This window comes from Odocoileus virginianus, chromosome 28, assembly GCF_023699985.2.
Source record: "Odocoileus virginianus isolate 20LAN1187 ecotype Illinois chromosome 28, Ovbor_1.2, whole genome shotgun sequence".
Classification (NCBI taxonomy): domain Eukaryota; kingdom Metazoa; phylum Chordata; class Mammalia; order Artiodactyla; family Cervidae; genus Odocoileus; species Odocoileus virginianus.
In genome coordinates, this window is record NC_069701.1 from 32,778,296 (window position 1) to 32,791,685 (window position 13,390).

General features: G+C 53.3%; 1 protein-coding gene across 1 annotated transcript; it reads left to right on the forward strand.

Annotated features, from left to right (window-relative positions):
• Positions 1-5,597: 5,597 nt before the first annotated feature.
• On the forward strand, positions 5,598-12,437 carry MS4A10 (membrane spanning 4-domains A10). The gene is made up of 6 exons (XM_070457084.1): positions 5,598-5,795; positions 6,279-6,398; positions 7,651-7,707; positions 9,593-9,721; positions 10,966-11,076; positions 12,280-12,437. The coding sequence occupies exons 1-6, from the start codon at positions 5,598-5,600 to the stop codon at positions 12,400-12,402; spliced, it is 738 nt and encodes a 245-aa protein (XP_070313185.1). The 3' UTR covers positions 12,403-12,437.
• The last annotated feature ends 953 nt before the right edge of the window (positions 12,438-13,390 follow it).

Consider the following 13,390-nt stretch of genomic DNA (forward strand, 5'->3'; position numbering starts at 1 on the left):
TTATGAGGGAGCAGTCTCAGGAGTTCGAGTAAACTCCAGGGGTTGGTGATGGACAGGGAGGCCTGGCGTGCTGCAGTTCATGGGGTCGCAAAGAGTTGGACACAACTGAGCGACTGAACTGAACTGAGTCTCAGGAGAAGAGCCGGGGAAGCAGGACAGGGCAGGGGAAATAAGCTAAGGACAGAGGTGATTTCAGCTGTTGGATGGTTTCAGTGGATCCCACTGGTGTCGATTCAGAAGCACAGACTGGATCTCTCCATCAGGCCAGGGGGTAGGCCTTTTCTACCCCATGCCAGCCAGTCATTGGCTGCAGCGTTGGGGGAGGGAATGTCTTTGTGTGTGTGATTAAGAATCTTTTATATGTATGGTTGTTGTTGTTGTCAACTGGTTCAGTCGTGTCTGACTGTTTGCGACCCCATGAACTAAAGCTCTGTCCATGGGATTCTCCAGGCAAGAACACTGGAGAGGAGGCTGCCATTTCTTCCTCCAGGGGATCTTCCTGACCCAGGAATCAAATCCACATATCTTGTGTCTCCTGCATCGGCAGGCAGGTTCTTTAACAATGAGCCACTTGGGAAGCCCCTATATGTGTATGTGTGTGTGGGGGGGTGTTTATGCATATGTATATCTGTATTTATTTATTTGACTGCGTTGGGTGTTAGTTGTGGCATGCAGGGTGTTCATCGTGTCATACGGGATTGTTCGCTGCGGTGTGTGGACTCTAGTTGTGGTAGATGAGCTCAGTAGTTAGAGCACATGGACTCCGGAGCATGCAGGCTTATTTGCTCCAAAATATGTGGGACCCTAGTTCCCCAACCAAGGACTGAAGCTGCATCCCCTGCATTACAAGATGGATTCTAAACCACTAGACCACCAGGGAAGTCCCTGGAGTGTCATTTAAACTTAAAATTTAAAGGGGGCAGCTGTGAGCCCTTAGCAGTCAACAATTATGGTAGCTGGAAATGGGCACCCCCACCCCAGTAAAGAGCATCTGGGAAGGAGGGAGAACCAACAGCATCTCTCCCTGGGGAGGAATTTACCACCTACAGCCAATATCCTGCTGCCAGTCACAGACCACAGGAACTGGGAGGAGCCTTGGTCGTGTCCCTTCCAACCCCTGAAACTCATACGCAGCGACAATGCTGGGGACACAGAGCCCCAGAGAGGGAAGGGAGGTGCCTCGGACCCCTCGGGGCCAGAGCTGGAATCCAGGTCTGACTCCATCTGAGAGCAGAGGCGTCTGTCTCCTGCAGGGACCCTGGCTCCTGACAGTGAACCCCTTTGCACCAGCACCTTGTTCTGATATCCTGGGGGGAGGCTGGCTTTGGTGAGTTTGTGGCCGATTTCTAAGTGGCATCCACTGAACCCTGATCCTCTGCAGGGGTCCCTTCATCATGCCCTCGGTCACATGGTGTGTCTCTGGGTTGTGTCTCTCAGCCCTGCCTGTCTCTGCTTGGCATGCATGCAAACACAGACACGCACACACACACACACACATGCACACACATCCTGAAAAGCCTGCCCTGTCCTTTAGGCCTCCACAGTACAGGTTTTCTCTGCCTGCTTGATCACAGAATCCTATGGCCAGATCTTACTCACTGCTGCCTGGGTCCCCGTGGTCTTGAACTCAGCACTCTGGAGATAAATCTCTGAGCATTAGCTCTATATCTGTGGTGCTCTCCTGCCCTCCCCATATCCCTCTCCCCACCCCCAGAGCCCAGAGGCTCTCACGCTGTCTCCCCCCATGATCACCCCTCCTGATGATGAGACCAGGGTGTCTCAGATCTTAACAGAGAACCAGTCAGGACAAACTGGAACCTGATGGCTGTACTCTAGGCACGCAGCAGGCAGGAGGTGATGCCAGCCAGCGTTAGGCCCCGCATGTTACACATGTTACCCTGCTTAGGCCTCACAGCCCTGCCCCACCCCCACCCCCAGGATAGGCACCAGCTAAGATTTTGAGATGTTATCATCTCGTTTGACCTGCCCAAGGTCAAAGTTCATGGGAACAGAGCCAGAATCCTGCCCACGTTTGTCTAGCACTCATGATCTGGACCATTCTTCGGGAAGGGGGTGGTGCTGGAGGGTCCTACCTCCCACTGTCCTTGCCTGCCCTGCCCCCGGGAGCTGAAGGAACAAAGGGGATACATGGGCCCCGGTTGGTTCCCTGGCTGGACCTGGGAGTCCTAAGCTGGCTGAGAGGGCTGGAAAGGGGACAAGGCTAAAAATGTTCCTCCCACTGCCCACGACAGTCTCCTGCCATCTCCCCTCCCAGCCACCTCTGCCCCTGAGCAGCCTATGCCAGGTTCTGGCCATGCAGTGACCAGAACAACAGGGCACCTGCCTCCTGAGGACCCAGAGTCCACGTCCTTCTCCCATCCAAGTACTAACCAGGCCCGACCCTGCTTAGCTTCCGAGATCAGACGAGATCGGGCGTGTTCAGGGTGGTATGGCCGTAGACAGTCCACGTCCTTCTTAGAGAGCAGGATCTCAGCTTCACAAACAAGAGACTTTGGTCATCTATACCTGCCCTCTGCACCTCTCTCCCCTCCTGCTGTTTAAAGTTCCTTCTGTCTCATGAGAAAATTACTGAGTTGGAACTGACCCTAGAGACCACAGTCCAATCCCTGCCTCCCTGATATGCACTTGAGAAAATCAAAAAGAGGGCAAGTGTAAGCATTAGTCACTCAGTCACGTCCAACTCTTTGCAACCCTGTGGACTATAACCCACCAGGCTCCTCTGTCCATGGAATTCTCCAGACAAGAATACTGGATTGGGTGGCCATTTCCTTCTCCAGGGGATCTTCCCCACTCAGGGATCAAACCTGGTTCTCCCACATTGCATGTAGATTCTTTACCATCTGAGCCACAATGAAGACCAGAATTTAAAGTTTATAAGTTTAGGGCCACTTGCCCATAAATATTCCCCACAGAGTACCAAGTGTGTAGAATCATTGGACTATGAGGAAAAAAAAATGTTCATTTATCATGGCCTTTTCAGTTTGGGAAATGCCCTAAATATTACAGTAAAGTTATTCCATTGCAGGAATTCTCAGAGCCTTTAACATGCTAAAGAGGGGAGTGAAGATAGATATCCAGGGTTTCCCAAACTTATTTGATCATGGAACCCTTTTGCTACTGATCCATTAGGACCAGCGTTCCATGGAACATACTTTGAGGAAGGTTACTTTGGCTTCCTGAAAAGTGAAAGCCAAGTAGAAGCACCCTTCCAGTGACGGGACACTCACTTTATCTCCCTTGACAACCTGTCTCATCCAAGATGCCTCCACCAAGAAGCCTTCCTTCTTTTGTGCTTCCCAGAGGCACTGAGGCAGGTCTAGGTTCTGCCTGTCCAGGTGCAGGGGAGAAGCCTGGTTACAGTCAGTGGATGATGATACTGGCCTCTGCCACCAACCACAGCCCTGGGTCCAGTTTACTGTGTCAGAGGGGCTCTGGGGATTGGCATAGGGATGGCCCAGGTCCCAGAGCAGAGTCACGCCACCATGCGTCTCTGGGCTCTGCTTCTGGAGCCCAGCCAGGAGGGGGGCCCAGCCTCCTCAACCATCCCTGCTAAACCAGGGGTTGTCGCCACAGGCCAGCGGAGATACTGATCACACATCCCAGCAGCCTGGCCACAGAGCGCTGGAGTCGGACCAACACACGCAGTCCTAATTCCAGGCACTTCTTTGCTGTGTGACTTTGGCCAAAGCACTTAACCTCTCTAAGCCTCTTTCCTTTTCTGTGGAATAGAGTTAGTCAGCTTCCAGAGAATCGAGAGAGGTCAGCATGCAAAAATGCCTTCCCGGGTAGTGCCTACATGGAGCCAGTGCTCACCAGCCCTGGGGCCCCATCCGGCCCTTTGGCTCTGAAAGACTCGCAGCCCAGGATCTAGTCACCTGGGCTACTTGTGCCTCCCAGCTTCTTTCCCTCTTCCCGCACCCCTTCCTCCTTGATAGGAAAACAGCAAGATGTGGATGCTCAAGCAGGATCTCCTGAATTCACCTAGAATTAAAATCAAGAGGACTATGACCTCCCCCCTTTTTCTTTACTAGAAAGAATGGGAACAGCCCAAACCCAGCCCCCCACCAACTCTTTTCTCACTGAGTCACCAGGAAGCCCCCAGGCCCTGAAGTGCCCCGGCATCAACCCACAATAGAGTCATCCAGCCCCTCAGCAAGTGGCACTTTCAGCCTCCTGCAAAGTTTCCCCCCAACCCCTTTCTCATGCCTGTTGAAATATCCAGAGCATTCATTTTTATTCATTAAGGCAACTATGCATAAAAGATGGAGGCCCCCAAGCTCTGGAGACAGTCTGCCGAGCTTTGAGTCCCAGTCCAGTCATTTACTGGCTGTGTGACCTTTGTCAGGCAGCTTAACCTCTCTGAGCCCTATCTGCAAAATGGGAGGAAGGACAACCCATAGGGTTGAGATGAGGATACAATCAGGTAATGCATCTAAAATGCTCATCCTGGTGCTTGCAACAGAGAAAACTCTAGTAAATGTTGATTTATTGTCATTGCTAAATGGCTTCCTGGCTCCCTTGTGGCTCCTTGTAAGCCCTCAGCAGAAGTTTCCTTCCCTTCTATTCCCTAATGCCCCACACCCAAGAGCCACCACCATCACCCCGGGTGGTAGGACAATTATTTGATCCCCATCTGCCTTCTTTTGGCTCATCCTAAGCCAATGGAAATTAAAAGACACTTGTTCCTTGGAAGAAAAGTTATGACCAATCTAGACAGCATAATAAAAAGCAGAGGCATTACTTTGCTAACAAAGGTCTGTCTAGTCAAAGCTATGGTTTTTCCAGTAGTCATGTATGGATGTGAGAGTTGGACTATAAGGAAAGCTGAGCGCCAAAGAACTGATGCTTTTGACTTGTGGTGTTGGAGATTCTTGACAGTCCCTTGGACTGCAAGGAGATCAAACCAGTCCATCCTAGAGGAAATCAGTCCTGAATATTTGTTGGAAGGACTGATGCTGAAGCTGAAACTCCAATACTCTGGCCACCTGATGCAAAGAGCCAACTCATTGGGAAAGACCTGGATGTTGGGAAAGATTGAAGGCAGGAGGAGAAGGGGACGACAGAAGATGAGATGGTTGGATGGCATCACTAACTCAATGGACATGAGTTTGAGTAAGCTCTGGGAGTTGGTGAAGGACAGGGAAGCCTGGCGTGCTACAGTCCGTGGGGTCACAAAGAGTTGGACACGACTGAGCAACTGAACTGAACTGAACTGAAGTCAATGGATGGGGGCTGGTTACAGAGATTCCCCCACTTGCCCAAGCCTCCTACACCCTGGGCTCTTGGCCAAACTGCAGTCAGCCAGTTTGGGTGGGGGTCAATCTGTCTTGCAATGATGGGGAATTATGTATGGTCCTTGTCTTTCTGCCCTAGAAGGGGCAGAGGCTATGAGTCAGCTTCTCCCCATTCCCAGACCCAGCGGATTCCAGGTCAAAGCAAGTTCAGGCCAGCTGCTGTTCTGGAAAGTCCTGGTCCAGAGGACAGATGGGACAGGCACCCAGGCACGAGCCCGAGAAATGAGATAGTTTTGACCCAGCCTTTCTCCTCGGCCAGCAGCCAGGTCCTCAGCTGGAGTCATGGCAGCAGAAGCCAATGGAGCATCCACAGTTACTCCCAGGTCGGAAGCCGAAGGACCCCCATCAAAGGAGGCCCTCAGCCCTACCCCGCCTGGCCTGACAGATCTGTCCCAGAAGGTGACCCAGCCTGACCTCCCACCTGCAAACTGGCACCGGGAGAAGCCCAGGAAGAGTAGTCGCGCTCTCAAGGAGCTGGGCGTGAGTGTCCATTTCCTACAGTGCGGTGCTGGGGTGGGGGGAGGGAATGGAGTAGAGGGGGCACGTGGTGCAGGGGTGGGGGTGGTAATGCAGGGAGACCTGAGGATGGACGGGATTGAGACAGTGCTTAACCCTCATTCTAAGATTTAAAAATCCATGGAGGGATGGGAGAGGCAGTCTACATCCACACGACACTGGCTCTATGTGGCTCATAGAAGACTCAGCAGAAGAAGCTTCCTCCCCTTCCCCTCTCTTTTCCATCCCCCCAGCCCCCATAGACACTGCCATGGCCACAGGCGGTAGGACAGGTACGTGACTCCCACCTGCCTTCTCAAGAAGCGGTCCTTCCTTGCAGGCCCACCAGCATCCTTTAGAAGGCAGGAAGTGAGCTCTGTGCAGCTCGCTGGGACAGGAGCTCAACGGCCTCCATCAGGGCCAGTTCCCTGACAGCGGCTCTCTGTCCCCTGCCCCTGTCTCGCCCAGGCTGTCCATGTGGTCATCGCTCTGGTGTACTTGTTCATCGGAGGTTACCTGGTGGCTGCCGTCCAGAACCTTCACCTGGTGGTCCAGAAGTGTTGGTATCCGTTCTGGGGGGCTGCCTCTGTGAGTAGATGTCAAAATATGGGCCGGCTTTGGAGATGCGCAGGCAGGTCCTGAGGACCTGGCTTTTGGGAGGGGGTGCAGGGTGGGGTGGAGTGAATGAATAGCAGCAAGGCTGCTTCGGCCCCTGCCCAGCCTCTCCCAGTCACACTGGAAGCAGCTTCTTCCCAGGGGCTCCCGCGGGCCTGCAGCCCAAGGGAGCAGCCCCCGGGCTCTCAGTGGTACATGCATGCTAAGTTGCGTCAGTCGTGTCTGACTCTTTGCTACCTACCCCATGGACTGTAGTCTGCCAGGGTCCTCTGTCCATGGAATTCTCCAGGCAAGAATACTGGAGTGGGTTGCCATTCCGTCCTCCAGGGGATCTTCCTGACCCAGGAATTGAACCCAGGTCTCCTGCATTGCAGGTGGATGCTTTACTGCTGAGCCACCAGGGAAGATCTTGGTACCCTCCTCTAATTACCAAGTGCATCCAGCACAGAGGAGGGTGAATGTGAGCTGGGGCAGCCGCACCTTCCCCAGGCTTCCTCGGAGGCCTTTGGATCTGGGCACACATCCCTGATGCCCGGAGTCTCTGTCAGGGCCAGTCTGCAGGGCACAAAGCTCTCAGCCAGGGTGGGAGGAGAGAGGAGACCACTGCCCACACCTTCCCTGGAGGATCCCCAGGGCATCCTCTTCTATCCCAGGTCACAGTGGAGTCCTGCTTCTACACCCAGTACCAGCTCCCAGACACCCTCCTAGACACGTGTGCTGGCCCCTCGCCCATTGCCACTTCAGTCTTCTGTCCCCACGGTTCCCATCCGAGCTTTCTGTACACAGCGGGGAAACTACTGTCTCCACATGAGTGCCTACCCATCCCTGTGCTCCCAGTGATGGGTGCATAGTAGGCGCTCAGCACACATATGAAAGAATAATTGAAGAAAAATACCAGAGACCCTGGAACCAAGAGCTAATATCCTCCAAACTGTAGGATCCAAGAAAGGAGCGAGGCTTGGAGTGGGAGCCATAGTTCAGTTGCTTGCAGAGGGGTGGTCTGGGCTGCTACACTAGGGAAGCAGGAGAGAAGAGTAGCCTGGCTGGAGCGGGGCCTGGGATGGACCGTGTCGGGGCAGGTGAGCTCGCTTTGTTGGAGGAATGATGTTCCCTACCCCACCAGCCCCCACAGGTTGTCTTTTTTAAGGCCATAGTGGGAAGGGAATTTGTGGGTTTCAAGGAACCCCAGCCTCTCTCTTAAGACTGTTTCAAATCTGTTCCACAGTTCCTCATTTCCGGGATCTTGGCAATAACAATGGAGTCGTTTCAGAAAAATTATCTGGTGAGTTGGAGGGTTAGGACCGTTCTCTCCCATCCCAAGTGTGGGCTAATGTTGCAAAGGGCATCGTGTATAGTGGGGATTCCAGAGGCAGTTCGCCAGGATTTGCCAGAAATGGGTACAAGCCTTCTGGATGGCACAGAGGGTCCAAGCAGAAAAGCCCCTGTCGTGGAGGCCTGCCTCTCACCCCGACTCCCTGCCGTTCTCTCCACCTGCTGCTCTTCCACCACCCCAGCTCTGGCCACCGTCCCATCAAGCCAGGCCTGGAGGTGTCACCCAGCCTGTTCATCCAGCAGCCTGGGTGACTATTCTGGCAATCACCCCTAGGCTCCCCTGTGCCCTCGGCTTACCTCCCATGTCAGCAAGTCTGCGAGTCCCGAAAGCCAGGTTACAGCTGGGAGTCCACCAACATCTCACCCCTAAGGCCCAGCCAGACACAATTCTTTCTTGCCTGCTCTGCGCTATTTTCTGCCAGAGTACCTTACCCTCTCCCCACTGGGCATTCACTCCTGGCTTTGACTTTCCTTCTGATCATTCTTCAAAGCTTAGCTTACATGTCTCCTCTTCCAAGTAGTCTTGCCTGATCTGCCATGGCTGGCTTCTGTGTCCCCACAACTCCTTGGACCTCCTGTCTCCCTCGCCCATGCACGAAGCTTGGGCAGCAGGTGTCTGAGCATCTTTCTAGCCCGGGGTGGCCAAGGGAGGCAGAGTGGGCACCCTCACAAGCCTGGGTGGATGGAGGTGGATGGGGGTGGAAGGACCATCCCACCAACCCTGTGTCATGGCCTCAGCCCACTCTCCAACCCCAAGCCCTGGCTGGGTCCATACTCATGGCTCCCCAGCCTGGGCTGGGTGGTGGCTGCCCTCTGCCCTCTCAGGGATCACATCAGAAGGGTATATATTTACCTAGAGCAGAGGCAGGAGATACTTGGCAAAGCCCTGGCTCTTCCTCCTGGGCTGGGCCCCTTGTAGAACCAAAAGCATCCCCACTTCCTACACATGAGCCTAGGGAAACACCTACTGCAGAGAAATCCACTCTAGCACAAGGGCTTGGAGGAGCCTTATGTTCATACTCTTTCCCTGTTACAGGGGTTTGCACTTGGCAAGAGGCTCATGGAATAATGCACAAATAACCCAAGATAAGGACGAACAGAGGCATTTCAGGGGCCATGGTAGGTGGCGGAGGAGGCAGACCTGAGTGAGAGAGGATAGGGGACCGTCAGGGCTCATCCTGGCCTTTCCTGTGGAGGAGGGGGGCATTTGGATGCCTGAGAAAGTGAAAGTGAAAGTCGCTCAGACATGTCATGTCCAACTCATGGTGACCCCATGGACTATACAGTTCAAGGAATTCTCTGGGCCAGAATACTGGAGTGGGTAGCTGTTCCCTTTCCTAGGGGATCTTCCCAACCCAGGGATAGAGCCCAGATCTCCCTCATTGCAAGCATCAGTTGGCATATCTGATGCCAATATGACTGGGGACAGCTTTGAGAGGGAGATGGTGGTGGGAACATCCTTCTTTGTTACAAAACCTAGGGACCCAGCAGCAGTCCTTTGGTTCTCCTGATCCCATCCAATAGAACAGACTTTTTTTCCCACAGATTTGGGTGGGGGGTGGCAGGAAGGTTTCACAATGATTCAAACACATTACATTTATTGCACACTTTATTGCTATGACTACGTCAGCTCCACCTCAGATCATCAGGCATCAGAACCCAGAGCTTGGTGGTCAGCTGGCTCAGAAAGCCATGTTAGCGTGAGGAGTCTCAGGCTTGGAGATGGGCAACATTTTCCTGAGGTCCCAGGGTGAGCTACTGGCTGGCCGGAGAAGAGGACTTAGACTCCGTCTGTAGCCTTTGGACAATGATTGTTATTTCTTCTTTGCTTATAGAAGATGTGCCTGATAGCGAACTCCATCAGCTTCCTCTGCGTGCTGGCTGGCCTCGTTGTCATTGCCAAGGACCTCTTTCTGGAGACTCCGTTTGAGTTCCCTATCTGGAAACCGTACCCCAATGATACTGTGAGTGCCCAGCCCCCATGGTCCTCTGACTTCCAGGAAGGCCTGCCTTGGGCTTGGCTCAGAGGAAGTTTCTAGCTCTCAGAAAACCTCATCTGGAGCCCAGCATGGGTGGCCAGCCCATCCCCCCACCCCAAGGTACAGAGATGATATTGGCCTTCTCGCTGGTCGGCATCAAGGAGCTGGACAGGGCCTGGACTCACGGCTCCCACTTTAATCATTGAGGAAACTGAAGCCCAGAGTTGGGGAAGGGCCTGCCTGAGGTCAAGTAGCAAGTTGGCAGCAAATTCAGGACCATAATCTAGGACTGCTGATTCTTTGTTCAAGGCTCTATAAATAGTATAGCCCCAGTGACCCCAATAACTGTGAACCTCACAGCAGCCTTGCAGAGCTAGCCGACTTCACCTTGTTACCCCCATTTTATGGAAGTGAAGACTGAGGTCCAGAGAAGCTAAACTAGTGGATGAAGGCCATACTGCAAGGCAGGGGTGCAGCGAGGACTCAGCGGGGTCTAGACTTCAAGCTCAGTGCTCTGTTAGCCACAGCCTCCCCTGAACCAGGAGGAGGGCATGGCAACCCATCCCAGGATTCTTGCCTGGAGAATCCCATGGACAGAGGAGCCTGTCGGGCTACAGTCCATGGGGTTGCAAAGAGTCGGACATGATTGAAGCAGCTTAGCACGCACGCACTCACTCCTGAAGCAGAAGATGGGCCAGCCGTTCCATGAGGGTGGCTGCTGGCCTCAAGATCAGTTTCCAAGTGTTCTGACCACGGTGGTTCACTATTCCTTATCACCCTCCAGCATGCTCACACAGGTTGAGCACACACATGGACACACATGCACAGACACACACATGCACACATTCCCGACCGGATGCACGTGGCCCCAAGAGATATCCCAGCTGTATGGTGATCTTCAATCCAGTTCCCCTTCCCTGCTGTAAGTGATGCTGCTTCTTCCTGAGCTTAGATATCCCCGTCTAAGTGGGATTGGATGAGATGATGCTGAAGGCCACCTGCCATTATACCAGGGGCCCATGAGAAAACCCCAGTCCTCAGACACTATGCCCCGGGGACCCATGGGTGCCCAGTGCTGGGCATAGAGCAGAGCCACACCCTGCCTCCTGGGCACACCTGGGAGCTGAAATCCCACTGTCCTTGCCAGCAGGTCTGACTGCTGCCCACGCCCAGGTGATGAGTGGACACCCAGTGAAGGCTCTCACCTCTCCCTCCCCTCTCCCTCCCAGGTCCACATCCAGAGGCTAGTGCTGGCCCTCCTCTGTGTCACCTGTGTGGAGGTCTTCCTGCCGGGGCTCATGGCCATCATGGCATACAAGGATGTCCGCCTGTCTGCAGAGGTGAGGGCCTCCAGGAGATGGGGAACGAGGCTATGGAGGGCACAGAAAGGGGAGCATCAGGCAGAGGGGTGTTGCCCAGTAAGTTGGACCACACACAGAGGCAGCTCACAGTCTAGTAGGGGAGAAAAGGCACGGGATGGGGGAGGGTGCCAATTCAAGGTGAAAAATGTGGGGCCACTGAGGAGGAAAGGCCAGGGATGCTCAGACCAACAGGCCACTGTGCTCCCAGCTCTCAAGCCCTTGGAGACCTTATGGGGGAGATCCATGGAGACAGGCAGGATCTGGGCCTGCAGGTGGGAGGCCTGCTGCCCGTAGCAGAGGGAACAGCAGGGGCAATGGCTCAGAGACCTGCCAGGGAAGGCTGGTGGAGCCACAGTACATTGTGGGGTGTGGCTGTGGTGGGAGCCAGCAAATGGGGGATCACAGGGACTGAGCACTTCAGGGATACCAAGTACCCTGTCTGTTAAGCATGTGAGAGAAACATGACTTATTTAACATAATCTTGTCAACTGCCCAACTTGGAGTGGGCACTGACCTTCCCCCCATTCTACAGATAAGTAAACCATTCTACAGATAAGTAAAGAGGCCACGTCACTTTCCAAGGTCAAACACCTGTAAGGAAATCCAGGACTCAGTCCGAGGCATGTTTCACCCAGAGCCAAGCCCTCGAGTACTTGTAAGGCTGGCAGAATGGCCGGCTGGGACCAAAAAGATTTAGAAATAAAAGACTAGTCTCTCTCCACCCCAAAAGTGATACCCTAGGCTCCTTTCTTTGAAGGGAAAAAAAAGTTCACACTGTAATCTTAACTGTAGATCACTGTTAAAAAAAAAAAAAAAAAAAAATATATATATATATATACACACATTTGGTCTAGATTCCCCGTAATTCTGCAAGATTAGCACTTCAATTGTTTTCAGTGTTAGGGTCATGATGTTCTGAGTTTTTACATAGCACTGACATGACTTTGCATTTGAGTTTTACTCACACCAAGCAAATAAGTTGTCTCAGTCACTGCCTGGCTGTCTGGCAGGAAGTCTTCTTGTTAAGGCATCATAGAGCTAGAAGGGGCCTTGCTTGTGTCAGTTTCCCCACCTTCATGGGGACTTGAGGCTCCAGCAAGTGAGCCATTGGGAAGGGCTTTGTTGATCACCACGTGCTCCTCACATCGGAGCATCAGGGACAGTGGCTTCTCTCTTTGGCAGGAGGATGACCTGTCCCTTGTCCCTGACTCACCACTGGAGCTCAAGGAGCAGTCAATGATGCCTCCACCATCCTACGAGGACGTCACTCAAGGCGACCTGCAGGACGAGCAGGAGAGGAGGTGAAGAGGCCCTGGGATCCCCACACTGTCCAAATTCACCCCATCTCCCTGACTGATATGAACTGGTTCCAAGGGGCAGTTACCAGGATGGGGCAAACAGTGTCATTGCTAGAAATGTCTGCCCCATGCTGGTAGCTGAGCCAAGGACCCAGCCCAGCCTCTCATCCCAGAAGGAATCTCCAGGCCCCCACCCATTGTAACATTTCTGCTGGACCAGAGCACAGCCGGGTGCTGCCCACCCACCTGGCCAGCCCCAGGAGTGGACCTCTGGGCCAGCAGCCCCTGGCACCCTCTTCACCAGGCTGCTTCCCCCAGCCTGTCCACATGGGGCTGTGAGTGGAGCCAGAGAAGGTCCCTGAGAACCCAGGGAGGCACCGTCTCCCCTCAACTCATCCTACCGAGAGGTCCCTGCAAGAACTTGGGCATCTGAATCCCTGGATTCCGGGGTGGGTGGGGGTGGGATGGGCGGCAGCAGAGGCATTGAGTCAGACAGTAATTGACCAGCTCTTCCCACCAAACCGTCAATGTTTCTCCCTGCCCCTCCCTCTCCCCACCCAGGCCTCAGTGTCTCCATCTGTACAGTAAGGTGGTGGGTGGGTGAGGTGATCCAGCTGGAAAGCTCTGAAATCAGAGACAAGTTCAGAATCCCAGCTGTGACATCCAAGGTTATCGTGAAGTTTCAGTCTCAAAATTCTGCACCTACTTGAGCTGAGTAAATGAGGTGGGGGGTGGGAAGAGACCCACCTTTCTCGTTTCACAAATTTCAGTCATCCAGGAACAGTCTTCATGAGTTTGCTTTACTGTACTGTATTCCATTTGTTTCCTTAAATTGCCTTTTTTCTCACATACAATAAAGTTAGCCAGGTACTTGTATCTGCAATAAACAAGAAGTCAGTATCTTTCCATAAAAAGAAGCCAACCACAAAAATCACGTAAACATGGTAAAAAAAATAAATAAAACAGCAACTTGCTGCCCCACCTGTGTTATCTCA